The 17516-nt window shown below is 34.7% G+C and overlaps 1 protein-coding gene across 5 annotated transcripts in view; it reads right to left on the reverse strand.

The window, feature by feature from the left end:
* The window catches only part of LOC107011409 (nuclear pore complex protein NUP214), a 33299-nt gene that overhangs the window by 6934 nt on the left and 8849 nt on the right, over nt 1-17516 (reverse strand). For 4 of the 5 annotated variants that reach the window (XM_027914593.1, XM_027914592.1, XM_015210903.2 and 1 more), the window contains exons 6-14: nt 16531-16643; nt 16073-16212; nt 15779-15941; nt 15419-15662; nt 14754-15308; nt 14023-14175; nt 12665-12722; nt 391-524; nt 179-303 (exon numbers count right to left, since the gene is read on the reverse strand). In XM_027914593.1, the coding sequence (XP_027770394.1) occupies nt 179-303; nt 391-524; nt 12665-12722; nt 14023-14175; nt 14754-15308; nt 15419-15662; nt 15779-15941; nt 16073-16212; nt 16531-16643 (1685 nt within the window). The remainder of the gene's footprint in view (nt 1-178; nt 304-390; nt 525-12664; nt 12723-14022; nt 14176-14753; nt 15309-15418; nt 15663-15778; nt 15942-16072; nt 16213-16530; nt 16644-17516) is intronic. The other variant, XM_027914594.1, reaches the window with a different exon arrangement.

Raw genomic sequence — 17516 nt, forward strand, 5'->3', positions numbered from 1 at the left:
GAGAAAAACAAGGTTCTGGTACAGAGGGAATGCAGGTTGGAGAAGCGAATTTGTTCTTCTCACGAAAAGAAAGTTTAAGCAATACATGCAATCATATTGAAGTGTTTGTAAAAAGTAGACAATCATAACTAAGATAGACCTAATTGTGTAGCCGAAGAGAACAGGAGAACACCAATACCTGGGTTGTCCAGGCCTGCTCTGGAAACCTCTTTTACTTGTTTGTATCCTGTCAGTGTCGCCAAACTTATTCAACTCGATAGTGTTGAAATGTCTCTCCAATTCAATCAGCTGGCTGGTCAAGCTCTACGTAAAGTAGAAAATCAGAAGTGATGAGGAAAACATTAGGAAGGGAAGGAACAAAAGCATTAACATTGATCATTCTGATGGTACCTTATTAACTTCGTTTACATGTTGCCTCTTTAACTCCAGCTCAGAACATAGTTTCTGGCGATTCCAGAGATTCCAATACCGTTCATCAGTAGCTTGCTTAAATATTTCTTCCATGTATACTTTCCTTGCCAAAACTGGAAATAAAAAATAAAAATAATTATTTTTAGAAAAGAGAGGATACATAATATATCATAATGATGACATCATTGTCATCAACAATAATAACTACGCCTCAGACCCAAATAAGTTGGGATTGACGATATGAATCTCCACTTTTTGTCATTTCGTATCAACATCATACTACGTATAATAAAAGTGAAAAATAAGTTTTATATATCATTTTGTTACTAGTAAGTGGCCAGAAGCAGGCCGCTGTCCCTCGACATGTCTGCTTCTAGCCGAGGGAAATTCAATATTTTCTCCGTCTTACTTGTCTTTTTAGAATGTTATATATTCAAAAATTACGAAAAAAATTCTATAAATCACAATAATTAACAACTTAAAATATTTAAGAGACATAAAAAAGTCGGTTGACTCTCGAAATTTTATCAATGTCACATAAATTGGGACAGAGAGAGTGACATATATTATCTGAAAATGACGTAAAAATTACTATAATCACAATAATTAACAACTTAAAAATAGTTAAAACCATAGACAATTTGGTTGACTCTCCATATTCTATCCATGTCACATAAATTGATGAATTCGGACATACGGAGTAACATATATATGAGCTTGGGCTGGCAACGTAGTTGTAATAATAATGATATTAATTCTCTAACAAGTCTTATACCAATACTCAACTAATACCTATCACTAATATGGTTATTAAATTGAACAGGCAATTAACCTAATGTCTTAGATCACAAGCAGTATTTTTTCAAATAAATGCAGTGATTGTGCTATTGTTATATGGTTTTTAAGCTCCAAAAGCCCAAAGAGAGGCAACTAGAGACAGAAACAGGAGAGAGACAGAGCAGGGTGAGCAAAGAATAATGGCTGCCCTCAGAACATATCCCTTGTACTTCCAGATGTACATTCCGAAGCTGATGCAGCAAAACACAAAAATTCCTTAAGATAATGTCCTTTGAACATATCTGTTGGCTGATTTGACATTGGCAAAGACCAGTGAGAAATAAGAGAAATTCAAAGAGGATAGAACTAAGAATAATTAAGACGTTGTTGGTAAGAGCCTATTCCTTGTAAATATGGGAAATGTTCCGAATGCAAATGATTGTGTAATTAGGAATAGGAATTATTTTCTTTTCTTTTTCATGATTACTAATAAACACAACTTAATCCCAACATGCTTGAGGGACTAATCAAGAAATTATATTCTTGAATTCTCTTCTATTTTCACGGAGTCTAAGAAAATAAAGATATTTTTTCACATGTGAGACAAATATATGCCAAGTACAAAAATTATCGTATTAAATAAGACTGGTGACAGAGTAAATAGTTTCCAAAATTGTAAGGTTCAATATTTCAGAGACATACTAGAAAGGAAAGTGTCACATAAATAAATTGGGACAGAATGAATGTTGTTTAACCTTGTTAGAGTCCCACAATCGTTGAAGCATGAATGTATTCTATTTGGTTTTGGACAATTCTCACCCCATGTTGATCTTGGAATTGAGTTAGATCTAAAGTCGACTTTCAATAACACAGTACAAGAATGGAAACTTTCACATATAGCCACTTATAATAATTAATTACTCTCCATAGCTATAGTTTGATAATTACAATTTGTAGCTACATGTTATATGAAGGAGAGAGACAAGCGAGACTGGGAGAGAGAGGAGAGAGGCGAGCGAGGGGGAAAAGAGTGGGAGAAAGGTGAATTGTATATGTATATTGGTTAGATAATTGTATATTATACATATGTAATTGTATATATGGCAAGAAAGATTGGGAGAGGGAGGAGAGAGGCGAGCGAGACTGGGAGAGAGAGGAGAGGTGAGTGAGATCGAGATAGGGAGGAGAGAGGCGAGAGAGAGAGGGCCAAGAGTGGGAGAGAGGTGAATTGTATATATATAATTGTATATAACTGTGTATTATACATATACATTTGTATAAATGCAAGCGAGGTTAGGAGAGGGAGGAGAGAGGCGAGCGAGATTGAGAGAGGGAGGAGAGAGGCGAGCGAGAGAGGGAAGAGAGTGGGAGAGAGGTGAATTGTATATGTATATAGGCTAAAAAATTGTATATTATACATATTTATTTGTATGTCCTGGCGAATTATACATATACAAAAATGATTAATTATACAAACTCGAAGTCAGCCCACGTAATTAATGTATAATATTAGTCGTGAGTGGTAATTATAGCAAACCGTAGCTATGATGAGTAATTAAATAGTATAAGTTTGCTTATCCGCGTAATTTTCCCTACAAGAATTGGACTCATCCTGATCTTGGTTTACCTAATACGGGCCTAATTATGTTATTCATACTCCAAGTGTCCTTGCCATGGGCACATGCAAGAGTTGTAACAATCCCATAGTGATTAAGGGTATACTTTGTAGCCTTTTAGCATAGTCTTCACACAAATCACCTTCTCAGGGGCTACCTTAGGAGGTTGAGAGATAGATCCAAAATCCACTTTAGTGGTTAAGAACCTAGTGGTCAATGAAGTGGTTGAGAAATCCTGTGGTTTCACGTTCAAAACTCAGTGGAGACAAAAAACACTAAGTGATTCTTCCCTTCTGTCTTAGCCTTGGTGGACAGAGTTACTTGGTACCCATTCTAGTGTAGGTAGCAAGTATCTCGTGGAATTAGTCGAGGTGTGCGAAAGTTGGCTTGGACACCACGATCATCAAAAGAAGTCTAGATTGACCCAACTCATCTTTACCCAATAAACTTTCAACAGGTTTGAGTCTTAATCATCTTTACCCAATAAACTTTCAACAGGTTTGAGTCATAACTTTATCAACTCTCCTCATTTTTACTTGCCTGCATTCGACACCCCTCTAAGGGTATCTCCAACCCATAACACCAAATTTTACACTGAAATAGAGTCAACTCCAACCCACTACATTAAATTTCACTAAATAGAATATTTTTTTATATTTCTCTCTCTTCAATATTATATTATTATTTTTTATTTTTTATTTCATAAGACAAATATTTTCACATTTTCACCCAATATAATTCATATTCTTTTCTAACACAATCATTTAATATAAAATTATTTGATATTACAAGTGTTTTAAAATAATATAATTTGATAGCAAATGTTACACATTATACATATTAATGGATAATATGAATAAAAGTGAAATCATTGATGAAATACAATTAAATAAATATTACATGATTATAAAATTTATTTTGTTTTCTACATAAATATTCAACATCCAAAAGATTAGTATGTTGCTCTCATAATTGCTCTATTAATGCACTACGAAGTTCAAAATGAGCATCTTTGCCTTTAGTTTTTTGTGCCGAGTTAAAAAATGTTCAAATCGATAATTGTCATCTACTGTCATTTCTACCGTTGGAGTTGGCCTTTCCCAAGCATCTTGAATTGGTGCATTAAGATGACATTCATCCACAATTATCATGTTATGCAATATAATATACTAAATTTAAGATTTGAAATAAATATTATAAAGATATTACATAAAAAATAATTAAATACTCTAGGGACTTATATATATATATATATATATAAGAGAACCCTAAACCCGCCTACGTGGCGCCACAACAAATCAGGATTCCCTTTTAATTTATTTTATTTTCAAAACTAGCCTTCTTTTATGAAAAATTTTGACTTTTATGAAGAGTTGTCCGTTTTATGAAAAGTTATGCCTTTTATGAAATGTTGTAACCTTTCCGAAGGGTTGTAACTTTTCCAAAGAGTTATAACCTTTCCGAAAAGTTGTGAATTTTATGAAAAGTTATGACTTTTATGAAGAGTTATGACTTTTATGAACAATTGTGACCTTTATGAAAGGTTTTAACCTTTACGAAGGGTTGTAACTTTACCAAAGAGTTGTAAACTTTATGGTAAGACACAATAATCATTTGTTCACACTACTCTTTGTTCTCTATAAATAGTGAACTTTACCTTTTAAGTTTTACTTAGGTGGTAATTTTTAGTCAATAGACATTTAAATTTTTATATTTGAACTTTTATATAATTTTAACTTTAATTTTGTCATGATCATTTGTAGGTTGCAAATTTTGTTTGGAGTAACTTATGATTTGAGAATTGTGAAAATCATAATTGCAGATTCTTGAATGCAGAACAAGATAAAGAATAAGGACATGCAAAGCGACAAAAATCATTGTACGTGAGGCAAGTCCTGAAGGAATCAAAATTGTTTGCATTCCGAAATCATGTGAGTAATCATATAGTTCTACACTTTCATTTTTCTTACACTTCGACTACAATTAATTTGATTTGTATAGGCAAGTGTAGTATTTTGTATTGATTTCTTCACTCCTTTTATTGAGTTGAACTGATGGTGTATCGAAAACAACCTTCCTATCCCCAAGATAGGAGTAGGCTCTGTATCCACACTATTCTTCTCATACCTCACATGTGAGATTACAATGAAATAATCATTTGTATGTGGAACGTTTTAAATTTTAGTAATTTAAAATCTCTTTATTAGAAAACAACTATTGTGAATAAGATTAATGTGGACTAGCATATGATGTTTCACGTTTTTTACTTCTAGATTATTTTAGTGGAGCCAACGGAGACAGTGTGTTGTCTTTATCACAAATAATGTGTATAAAATCACTCTGCTTTAATCTAATTATTTTGTGTTACATTCATTGCTATAAATTAAGTTGATATAACATATTTTGGTATAGTCATAATTTAAAGGAGAGGGTTGTCTACTTAGAAGATTGATTGATATCAACGATAAGATGGACAATTACACTGTGTAAATTATATATGTTCAAATCCATCTTAAGATTTATAGTCAAATAAAATTCTTGGTTATTGTATTTAACAAAAATGTAATCTTGTGGAATGTATACAAGTTCCTATTTTTAAATTTTCTTAACATCATTCGAAAGAAAGCATTTGACCTTGGATTTTTAAGCATTACCCATGAATCATATTTGTTTAATTATCTTAAAATTGACCTTACATATTTTAGGTCCTTCAGATGTTAAAATACCTTAGGTATAGGTAGGTACCAGGGTCTTTTGGTAGAGTGCTTAAAAATAGTATTGGATAGAGTGTATAACTAATGTTGACATTAGTTATGGTAAGATTTTTATTATCTATTGCTATCTTATTTTCCAAGCCATTGCTCAATCCTCCTTTTCCTGATTGATTGAAAGTAGCAAGGAAAGACATCGAAAAACTTTTTTTGGTTCAATATGCAACTAAGCAAAGAGAAAGAGTAGTAAAGGAAATACGAGTAGTTTTCTCGTGTCAAAAGGAACCAAGGAAGAAATTCTTTTAAGATTGCAGCTACACTATCAGAATTTCATCATGACACATATGTATGACATTATCTTTGTTAAGATTGGTAGTTTGGTATATTAAGGGTGATTTTATTTTTAATCATGTTTATCCATAAATTAACGGTCATTATATTGTTGACACCATAGTTTTTCCATATATTTGATAATACTTGAGAGGAAATTTAATTTTCTACATATTATTTATGCACCCTATAATATTGCATATGTTGTATACATGTACTAGATTTTCTTATTACATCTTAGCAAATGACTCCCAAGTGTTCTAATTTGTGGTCTACTACAGTATTCAAGAAATGATTTTTAAGGAGTTAGTAAAACTTAGTTCATTTAGTTTTTCCATAAAGAAAGATTTTGAGTACATCAAATTTTCATTGCAGGATGATGTCCAACTCATGGTGCCTGAGCTTAGAAACTATACAACTGCTATCGATTGATCTAGATTCATTCCTGATAGGCTGATAGTTTTTGCTTTTAATACTATGTAAAAACAAGACACATACTTTAGCTTTATTTAATCCATCTCTTTTGTATCGTGATGGTTCTCTTATTAAATAGAAGGGGACCTATAAATTCAGAAAGGTCTTAAAATTTTACAACAATTATATTTGATGAACTTATTATATACGATCATACTGAAATTTCTTTATAAGCATTACAGCATTGGAAAAATACAGTACATTTTGCTTATTACATATTCATATATGGGAGAAAAGAAAATAAAAAATTTCCAAACTCCCCTTAAGATTTTACTAAAGTTCTTTCATGTCTTTTAGTATTGTAGCTATTCAACCATATGTTATGCTATTTTATTGTGATCCACCATAAATACTTGAAGTTAAATATGGGAGTTGGTTGAATCGAAAGATTGTGTATGTCTTTCAGTCATACATTAGATATGATAACTTAGAATTTCCCATTAACCATAGGAAAGAGTTCACAACATATAACTCAGGAGAATTTTATGTTCATAGAATGTTGCTTGAATACTCATCTGCTATGAAAATGTACACGAGAATTACATACTTTGTGTGACCAAAAGATATCAACTAAACAAATAATGAATATAAGGAAGAAGATATATAGCTTAAAGAAAATCATGGTGTGAATTAGATCAAACGAAATATGCAACTAAATCTCGATCAAATTTTTGAAGCACCAGCAACATTTCATAATACATATTTTCAAGGTTCATGTTTAACAGAATTAACATGCATTTTCATTAATTTTTGGTTAGAAATATGTTCTCGTCTCTTCGATAGTAATTATTTTGCTTTTATGTTGGATTAAACTTTTTGATTATCTCTTCCCAAATAGTTATTTTTTATTACAATTGATTTTAAATATTTTCTTCAAAATGTCAACATTATAAAACTAAATTTATGTTTTTCCTTATATCTTTTGAGTATTAACAAAAGTTTAAAACCTAAGCTTAGCTTGCACGAAGCGTGGGTAGATTACCTAGTAATAAAATAATGAAAAAGTGATTTAGTGTTGATAAAGACACTATTCACAGAGTGTTGGGTTGGACCCCAAAACATTAAATTTTACAGCAAAATAGGATTTGGTATAAAAAAATAGTGTGAGTTGGAGATGGTCTAAGTTAACTAAACTCAGTGTTTTTGGGAAGCGAGAAGCGGAAAAAAGCGACGAGGGCTTGCTTCACAGAAGCGAGAAGCGTGAAGCGAAGCGCGCGCTTTTTTTAAAAAAAGCGACATTTAGTATAAAAATAAAAAAATATTAAATAACTAAATAGAGGTAATATAGTCTTAGATTGAAAGAAATTACATACGCAAAAATACTCATAAGTCATAACATATAAAGCAAAAAATCAAAAACATAATTAAATCACAAAGATTCAAACTCCTATTCTTCATCAAGGTTGCTAGACTGATCACAAAATTAAAAAAAAAAAAAGCAAAAGAATTGAAAAAAAAAAACAGAGGAGGCAGCAGTCAGTAATTAGAAACAGAGAAGGCAGCAGAGATGAAGAAAAGAAGAGAAGAAGAAGAAAAAACTAGAGTAGTCGAAACTCAGAGAGATGAAGAGATGAAGCACAAGCGAAGATTGTATATTTCAGGAGAAAAAAAACTCATAGAGATGAACTAATAAACATTAGCTAAAAAAGAGATGAACAAAAAGACCTCAGTCGAGATCGTCAGGAGAGAAAGAAGGGAAAGAAGTATTGTGAAAGAAGAGTCGCGAGGAGAGAAAGAAGGGAGAGAGTTGTGAAAGAAGAGTCATGAGGAGAGAAAAGGTTATATTTCAGATTATTTTTTTATAAAAAAACCTAATTTTTTAAAAAAAAACCTAATTGTCGCTTTTTTTATAAAAAGAGCGCTTTATTGCGCTTTTGCCTTAGGGTCGCTTCTCGCTTCTTCATCTGAAGCGAGAGCTTTTTTCAGATCGCCTCGCCTCAAGATAAAAAAGCGCACAAGGGTCGCCTCGCTTTGAAGCGCGCTTTAAGCACACTTTTCTGCGCTTTTCACAACACTGACTAAACTTGGTGAGTGAGGGGTTTTAGGGCATAAAAATAATCTCAGTTTGCACGAAGAATTTGAGTTATTAAAGATAATCTACGTCTCATTATCATTTATATTATATTTAGGGGGAATATAAGGTTCTTGGACTCTTGTAGTTTGCTAAACTAATACAGCTGGTTGTTTAAGTTTAACCAGGACCAAAACTAATACAATTGAGTTCTTGGATAGAACTAATGCCACATTGACAAATAAAAGCACAAAAGTACTATATTAGGTAGAATTCAAGGCCGAAACACACAAGCACTACGAAAAGGACAACTACATCTAAGAACTATACATACTCACAGAAGAAACTACGATATCTCAACTGCCTCAACAAACTACTAGCGCCTCCAATTTAAATTTAGAAACTTACTAACGGATTATGTTATAATATGAGTTATGACTTTCAAGAAAAATACTCGTTAACCTTCACCATATTTGGTTATTTTAAATTGTTGAAATCACCTATCTAAGGTGTTCTGCATCAGATGTGGGAAGAACCTTGGGTGACTTTCTGAGAGACGCAAAATGGAAGAAAGTTGAAATTTTGTTTACAGTAATTAGGTTTTAGTTCATAGACGTGGGTCTATTTAGATTGGATTACTCCAACCTGCAAATTCCGCGCCGGCCTAATGTTTTATAAATATTTGTAATAACCAGCAACCACCAGCCCCAGCCCTCCCCACCCCGCATTTATATTTCCCACACCCGCCCTACATTGCCCTAACTCGCCCCTCTCCAACCCATTGCCATCCCTAGTCAAGATTTTCAAATTCTCAAACAGTTAGATTTTACAGTTTCTCATCCTGTGCATCAAGAATGTACGATTTCTGTAGACTGTAATATTGATGCATTCTCCTTTTTTGCCTGGCTGATTTATGGAGAGTGGCACATAACCTCATATTCTCATACAAGGTATACAAAAAAAGACATTGTTCTGCAAACACACCAAACTTTCAGAATTATATCATCTCTAATTTCTGTTTTTTCTAGAAGTTCCCTCTAACTTACCAACAGAAAAGCAGTACCTTTTCTTCGGAGGAAAAAATAAGGAGCAAAAACTCCACATGAAATTTGATCTTTCAATGTAAACAATAATCTTCAGAATATTACCTAGGTAAATAAGATTGAAACTGAAAATACGTGGGAGAACAATAAATAAAAGGAGGTATTCTGCATGGTGGAGCATGTGGGTTATTCGAAACCAAACCCTACTTCATTAACATTCCTAACTAGTTTAAATAATGACGCCTTTTTTTTAAAGAAAAATCATGATATGTATAGTGCTTACATAAGTCTAGATAAAGCATTTAAAATATCTGGCCGAGAAATTAAGACACCAAGATCAAAATCTCAACCACATTCAACTCATACAAATACAAATCTCAATGATGGACTGCAGCATTTTGTGCCCGACTACAGCGGATAATCGGTCAATTTTAGCCAAGCTGAGATCCTTAACAAAGAAAAGCTTTCCAGAAGACTGCTCTATCAGTTTCTTCCTACAAAACACCACCTAGCAAAGACAGGAATAGAACAACATACCCAGTGAAATCCCACTAATTCAATGCTTGCAAACAAGCATGATAGAATTTATATCTACATAATCCGACCAGCATTGATAAATCATGGAAGAGAATACACATCTTGTGAAATTAGATTTTAGACCTAACTCACACCCCAAAATCTAGCTCAAAGGGACGAGGATTGTCCAAGCCTTATAAAGAGTTCACCCATCTCATTAACCACTGATGTGGGACTTTTGTCATTCTTTTAACACCCCACCTCACGCCCAGTGCTTAGCATCTGGTGCGTGGGCAATTTTTGATTTTGAGAGCCCCAACATCGAGTGAGACGGGACCTTTCGGGGTAGCCCAGTGGTTTGAGCTTGGGACTTCTATGTTGGAGGTCTCAAGTTCGAGACCCTAGCCATTGCCTTCTGGGTCGAGGCCTGGTGCAGGTTACCTCTCCTATGTGGTTTGCAAGCTATTGCATAGGAGCGGGAGTTTTACCTTGTGCGCACCCAAAGGGTAGCGGCTGCGGGTTTCCCTTGTCATTAAAAAAAAACATCTTGTGAGACGGGCTCTGCTCTGATACCATGTGAAATTAGGTTTTAGGTCTAACTCACACCCCAAAAGCTAGCTCAAAGGGAGGAGGATTGCCCAAGCCTTATAAGGAGTCCACCCATCTTATTGACCATCGATGTAGGACTTTTGTTATTCTTTAACACGTCTGACTTATAGAGGGAATACCTAAGCAACAACAAATTACATCCTGGAAAAACCCTTCGTGGGCGCACAGGAAAAAATCTCGCATACCACTACAATTATCAAACTTGTGATTTGCAAATTTGATGGCACCAATTGACTTTTTCCTCCACAACTTGAGACAAAATCTGACTATACTTCAACTGAAATTGGTTCTTCTATCCTAAGTTGTCCGGACTCTTCACTTTTGGTGCCTAAATCTGTGCCGACACAACGTGGGTGTGGGATCTGTGTCTAGATTTGGTCACCCGAATTTGGTACTTTGACCAAAATCGACGGAGAAATCTGGCACAAATGCAATGAATTTTGTAATTAAAATAAACTACGGTGAAATTGTCGAAATTGGGATAGCATGTATATTTAAAAAATTGATAAAGTTAAAATTGTATTCTTTAGCATTAAGGGTATGCTGGCTACCTCCAAAAAGTTACAAGCTAAAACCATAATTACATTGATCCTAGGAAATCTACCAACTGTTCTGCTACTTCTATACCCTCTTCTTTACACCAAAACAAAAACATTTAAATTTTCTTTAACTTTCTGCACAGTGTTAGTAATATTCTCATGATACCTAAGATTTCTTTCTCTCCAAATAGCTCACTAGACACAAGCAGGTACTATAGACCACCATTTTTTTTTGTTTCTTGCTCCCCCCCCCCCTCCTCCTCATCCAGCAGCTCAAAAGATCAGCAGTATGTTCTGGCATCACCCAGGGCTCTTGAGAAATGTTGTAGACCATGCGCCACACCTGAGCAGTAACTCTACAATGTAGGATTAAGTGGTTGTTAGTTTCTTCCTTCTCATGACAAAAAAAACATCTGGAGACAATCTGAGTTTCTCCTAAGTGAGACATGCCCTTCTGGTGACCAACCAGGTGAAGCATTTCACCTTGGTTGGGGTGTGCCCTCCCATATTTAGCCTCAGGATTGGTGCAAAACGAAAAGAGATCGGGGAAAACCGAGTTTAGACACTCTTGTCCAATCCACTTGTCCTTCCAAAAAAATACTTTGTTACCCTCTCCCACCTTGACCACTAAATTCTTCTTAGACTATTCCATAAATTTCTGATTGATCTCCAAACTGATACCCCACACGTGTTATCTACTACGTTAGACATCCACTCCTCGGTCTGCCCATACTTGTTGAGAATTGCTCTTCTCCGTGATGCCTGATCTTCAACCACAAATCTCCAAAGCCATTTAGAAAGTAGACTTTTATTCTGGACCCTCAGATTTTTTATGCCAAGACCCCCTGTCTTCTTGCTTAGTAAGGTTGTCTGCCATTTAACTAAGTGTATTTTTTTCCCTTCTTTGTTCCCCGACCATAGGAAATCACGCCTCAATTTATCCGACCTCTCTTCTACGTTTGCTGGTAAAGGGAAAAGAGACATAACATATGTAGCATGTATATACAAATTTTTTAGTCAGTACTTTTCCTTTTATCACCTTATGGTATTCTCTTCTATTTTTTCCACGGAATACCTTGTAAGTTTTCCACGTAATGTCTCATAGTTTAGTCATATATCTCTATTTTAGATACTTGAATTATTTTTAGCCAAATCCCTGCACCTGCATAGTTCCTGGATCCATACCCCTAAATCTTAAAATTTAGATCATCAATGATCTCACCTCTAGATCTGCACCAGTATTAGACATGAGTCCGAGCAATTTAGCTTATATCCACTCAGTCACAGACATTGCATGAAGCAAGAAGAAAGTCCGAGTAAGACATCGACTTTCCAACTTTATGAGGTGTAAATTGAAATGCAAAGATGACAATTCACAACTTATTAGAAGTGTAACACTTCATTTCCAGATCTTGGAATGACTGAACACACAATAGAAGTAAGAAGAATGTTTTATTAATTTGTCTTGTTCATGTTTATGTTTTATTAATTTGTCTTGTTAACGATTCATCGATTCTTTGTCGTGATTCTGATGTCTACATCAAATAAATGATTAATAATAAATAGGAGAACATGGGAATAACAAGTCAGCCTATTTTATTTGGTGGACAGATTTAAGGATATATACCTTGTACTGTCTTATCAAGGAGAAGCTGGACCTCCCCAAGTTGTTTATCCATTACTGCCTGCAATTAGAAAAGGAATAATTCTAAAACTCATGCGGCTGTAATTCTGGTAGGAAGCGAAAATACACAGACAATCCATCCATTTATTGCAGAGAGGCTTCTGAAACTTTCACCAATTGACGAAGATTCTGCTCAACTTGGATAATGACTAGCGCTTGCTGATTGACAAAACACTAAACTCAAATAACAAGAAGATGCACTCCACAACAATTGCCTTCTTTCTTACTAAAAAAAAAAGAAGGAAGAAGAGTTTGAAATTAGACAAATCATTCACCACAGTTATCTCAAATTTGGTTTTATGGGCTTCAATTCTTTTCATATGCTCCTTTTTCCTGTTTTAGAGACTATTAGGGAGAATGTCAAGGGAAAGATTAGAAAACGCCCAAGAAGGAAGTAAAGGAGTAAGAAGAGATAAACTTCTATGGAGAGGGGAGGGAGATGCATAACCACAATATCAAGAGAATTTTCACAACATATTGATCAAAGTAGTAGTCCTCATCCATTTGTGACTTATTCAATTCCTTTGCAACCATACGAAGTGTTCTTTTCTTCCCAAAACTTGATATTGTTTCCTATTTTATAGCTGGAACTAATTTTTTATGAACATAATCTTTTGAAAGAATGCTCAATGCGTTCCAATTCGGACATTGGTTATTGGTATAGGTTGTAATTCTGCTCTTTATGTAGCAGTTTGTTTTACCAAAAAATGGATGTCCAAAATGAGGACCAGTCATTGATCGAATACCCTTGAAAGTTGACAAGGCAAGCTTATCATTACAACTTTTGCAACTAGTTAAAAGAGATTTTGAACAGTACATTAACAGAACCTTAAGAAATTCTGTTTTCTTTGAGCAAAACATCTCTGAGGAAATTTCTACAAATTCAGAAAATGCACATATCTAGACTGCCAACATACAGAATCCAGAATTTAGTGTAATTAAGCTTTCGATAGTAATAATAGAGCATGAGCAACAAACACCTTCAACCTAGCATCAACTTTTACCAACTAGGCAACAACAGATTTTTCATGAAACAAGGTTCTAAGTGTGGATAGAAATTACAAGCAAGCAAGATCATCAACTACTACAAAGCAACAGTACTTGTGCCTTCTACTGTTCTTAAGCCAGAGTTCCAGGTTCAATCCAGTTTAGGACTTTCATGATTAAATCTTATTGGATAAAGTACTTGATTTTAGAGATGTATGCAACTAATAGCAAGATTAACAAAACAAGCTTTATGTTAAGAAACATGGCATCATACAAGATATTAGGTGAGATAGAGAATGAATATGAAAGCTTACTCTCCATATCCTGCATTTCTCCGATACACTCTCTATACCTTCCTCCAATGCCAAAACTGAACTGCTGTGAGCACGGATGGAAGCATCTCTAAACCCACCTTCACCTTCTATACCTTCTAGAAGATCATCCAATTTCCTGGCCATCTCTTCAACCTTGAGGAAATGAAGAATATGAAATGATTAAGCATGTTCCAGTACCTTGTTGAAAAGGTTCAGATAAGCTACTTCATAAATATAAGCAATTTCAAGTATACTTATCAGATCAACAACATATCCAGTGTATTCAGAAAATGCACCCTACCATGTAAATACGAGAAACTACACAGGATATAATATTAAATTCTCATAATAAAAAAACACAATTGGGAAGGCGCAAATTAATCATAGGAGGAGCATATGCTAGCATATACGAAGATCCAGGTTCAATTAAGAATAAATTAATTGTTTCAATTATGCATAACCAATTAGTAAAACTATATTGGCAGAAATTGAGGAAACTAGCTTACTGCTAAAAGTTGATTAATTAACAAATCCTATCACACCAAAAGGACTGACTGAAAAAAGGGGTCAGGGAGGAGACTTCCCATAATAGATAAAAGAATGCATTTAAGATTCCAACCAAAAATGATGATAAATGAATAAGATACTGAAGAAAAAGGAGCATGTTGATACAGGATACAAGACACACACAAGCACACTCTACCTTTCATTTCATCCAAGATAAAACTTACATCATGGAATTGCTTTAATGGAGTTCCTTCACTTGTCTCCCTGGTGAAGTGCAGCTTCGAGGGCTCCGACAGAAAACCTTTCTGTGATTGCAACATTGAGCCTGGAAAAACAGGTGATGATCCAATACTCCCTGCTCCCGCCATGGCTTTTTGCTTGTAAGAACTGATTGATACTGAAGTTCCAGCTTTCTCATTTGCGCTAGAAGAATTTTTATCAGGAGAACCAAAATTTCTTCTTGGAACACCACTGAATGGTGTGGATGCAAGTGTTTCATCACTTTTTGAAGAAATGTGAAGTTTGCTTGACTGTGATGAAGCAGTAGAAAAACCTGTTGACATTATCTTTACAGGTAACTCCATGACACCGCCAGTTCCAGCACTTGGCCCAATTGAACGAATGGAAAAATTACCTAAGGAACTTCCTGAGAAAGAAACTGAACCAGGTTTAACTTCAGCTACTTTTTCAGTTTCTTGTGTCCTAAAATTATTCACACCTCCAGCATCCACAGACACAAATGTTTTGGATGCAGACAGCATCAAATTTGCACCTTGGTTCTGCAAAAGGTTAAAAGAATGTTCAGACTCCGCCAAGATTAATTATCATACAAGATATCTTTGCTTCTTGCTGCTTATAGCTTTCCCACTAATGAGAGAGGTTGGTTTACCTGATTTGTGGTTTTAATCGCTTCTTCTGAGCTAAATTTCTCTGCAACAGATGATTGAGCACTTGTGGCAAGAACTTTGTGACCTCTGTCTATTTCATGGGGTTGCAGTCCTGAATCTACTTGGTTGATTTGCTTCCTAGCACTGGAAGATTCAACTACCAAATCTTGTGATGATGCCACTTTATAAGAGTTGTTTTTCTCTTCAAAATCAGTAGATTGGGGTGATACTGAAGCAGCAGTAGCACTACAAAGACATTTATTCATTCATAGCCTTCAGAAAAATTATAAACGTCGGGCATAGAAACCAGTTCAAATCATTGAAAAATAACCTCATATAGGTTCGGATAGCTGAGGAATTACCTAGCAAAATGAAAAATGGAAAGCCTTCCATCATTGGTAAGACAAAGGAGAAGGCAACATGGTGAAACTTCTTTTTCTTCTTCACCAAGCAACAGTTTAATTTCCCCATTTTGGGAAACTTTGTCGATGGCAAGTCCCAATATCAAGATATCATCACCAATGTCTGATACCAAAATAAATATTGTAGTGTTTTAGGAAAACTCGTATTAAGAAAGAAGCAAACTGATTTTGACAAGCATAACACAAAGCAATCTTATACAAGATAAGGTAAAACTGAAAGAAAGCTTAGATCACCATGAGCCTCAATCTTTGGAGACCAATTATCATTCAAAATTTCAATAATTGCAGCTTCATTCTTTGTATCACCAACTGACCATCCAAACAGCAGTATGTGCTGATCCAAATTCTTCCTATTAGCCACAAATGCCAGCTGACTGTAATTGAATAGCAAAGAAGACTTAATCAAGAATCCCCTTTTGCAGAATGTGGAAAAGAAAATTGAGAAGTGATATACATTAGTCACAATCAACAGAAGACACTGGAAAGTGAAATTCAAGTATAAAGATAACATTGACAAAAGATGAGATAACTGAATATAAACACTGCGAATTGAAAAGAAAATTGGAAAGTGATTTACATTACTCAGCGAAACAACAAAAACACTGGAAAGTGAAATTTTAAAGGAACACTTCAATAAAATCCAGATGCAGAAAACCTATCAATTATCATAAAGGCAAAGTAATGATACATACTGTTGATCCAAATAGCTCGAGAAGAGATGAGGTCCACTACATGAAGGAACTGCATCGTAACGGAAGTCAAGAAATACATCCCTGAAGGACCTTGCGACTGGCTTAGCTGAAGGCTGCAAAGGGGAAAAAATAACATAACTGAAAAAGAAGAAACCTAGCAAGTAAGCAGGTAACAAATTGCTTATGTAACAAGCATAAGAGATCGTTCTAACAATTCAATGAAAGCCTAAAGGAAACAAATCCGAAGATTAAAATACAACCCCTTCACCCCGACAGAAACTGTTACCAGATCGAGATATGTGAGTTTTCCTGAAGGAAACAAATCTTAATCATTAACTCCCTCTGGGTTACTTTCCACCAACTATAGTAGCACTTGAGGGTGGAGATTAAGAGCACCAACACCGTATGATCTCAACTGTCAAGGTCATCGCCAAGTGTCTGATCTTCGAACCTAAGTTGCTGCAGATGTGTCTGCATGTGAACTCTCTTGCTCTTCTAAACAACTAAGAGCTTTGTGTGTTCTTTTTCTTATGTATCTTCTTTAACCAGGGGAGCGTCTGGAATCCTATTTTAGTTTCCTATTTTCTCTTTATACTTGCTTCATTTGTCAAACCTTTTTGCTTTTAAACACTCTCAGTATAGATGGGCAATACTACAAACGAAAAACTCATGATCAATGATCATAAACTAAAGTTTTAGGTGACATGGTCCGACCTTGTTGTAACCTTTCCATTCTAGCAATGGACATATTTGAACTTGAAATCATGTCAGGAAAAGGCCACAGCTATCCCAGGATTTTCTAGGACAACTAATGTCTAGTATAGGAAAAGGCTATTTAATGTTCACCAAAAATAACATATAGCCTTGAGATCTTCAGAATTTTTGGAAAGCTCTGTAATGCTCACCATTCTCTCCAAATTGCTCAGATTTATATGAAGTGTTGTGAATTTGATGGAGGAACACAAGAACAATTTCAAAAGCAAATC

This window comes from Solanum pennellii, chromosome 2 (genome assembly GCF_001406875.1).
Source record: "Solanum pennellii chromosome 2, SPENNV200".
NCBI classification, from domain to species: domain Eukaryota; kingdom Viridiplantae; phylum Streptophyta; class Magnoliopsida; order Solanales; family Solanaceae; genus Solanum; species Solanum pennellii.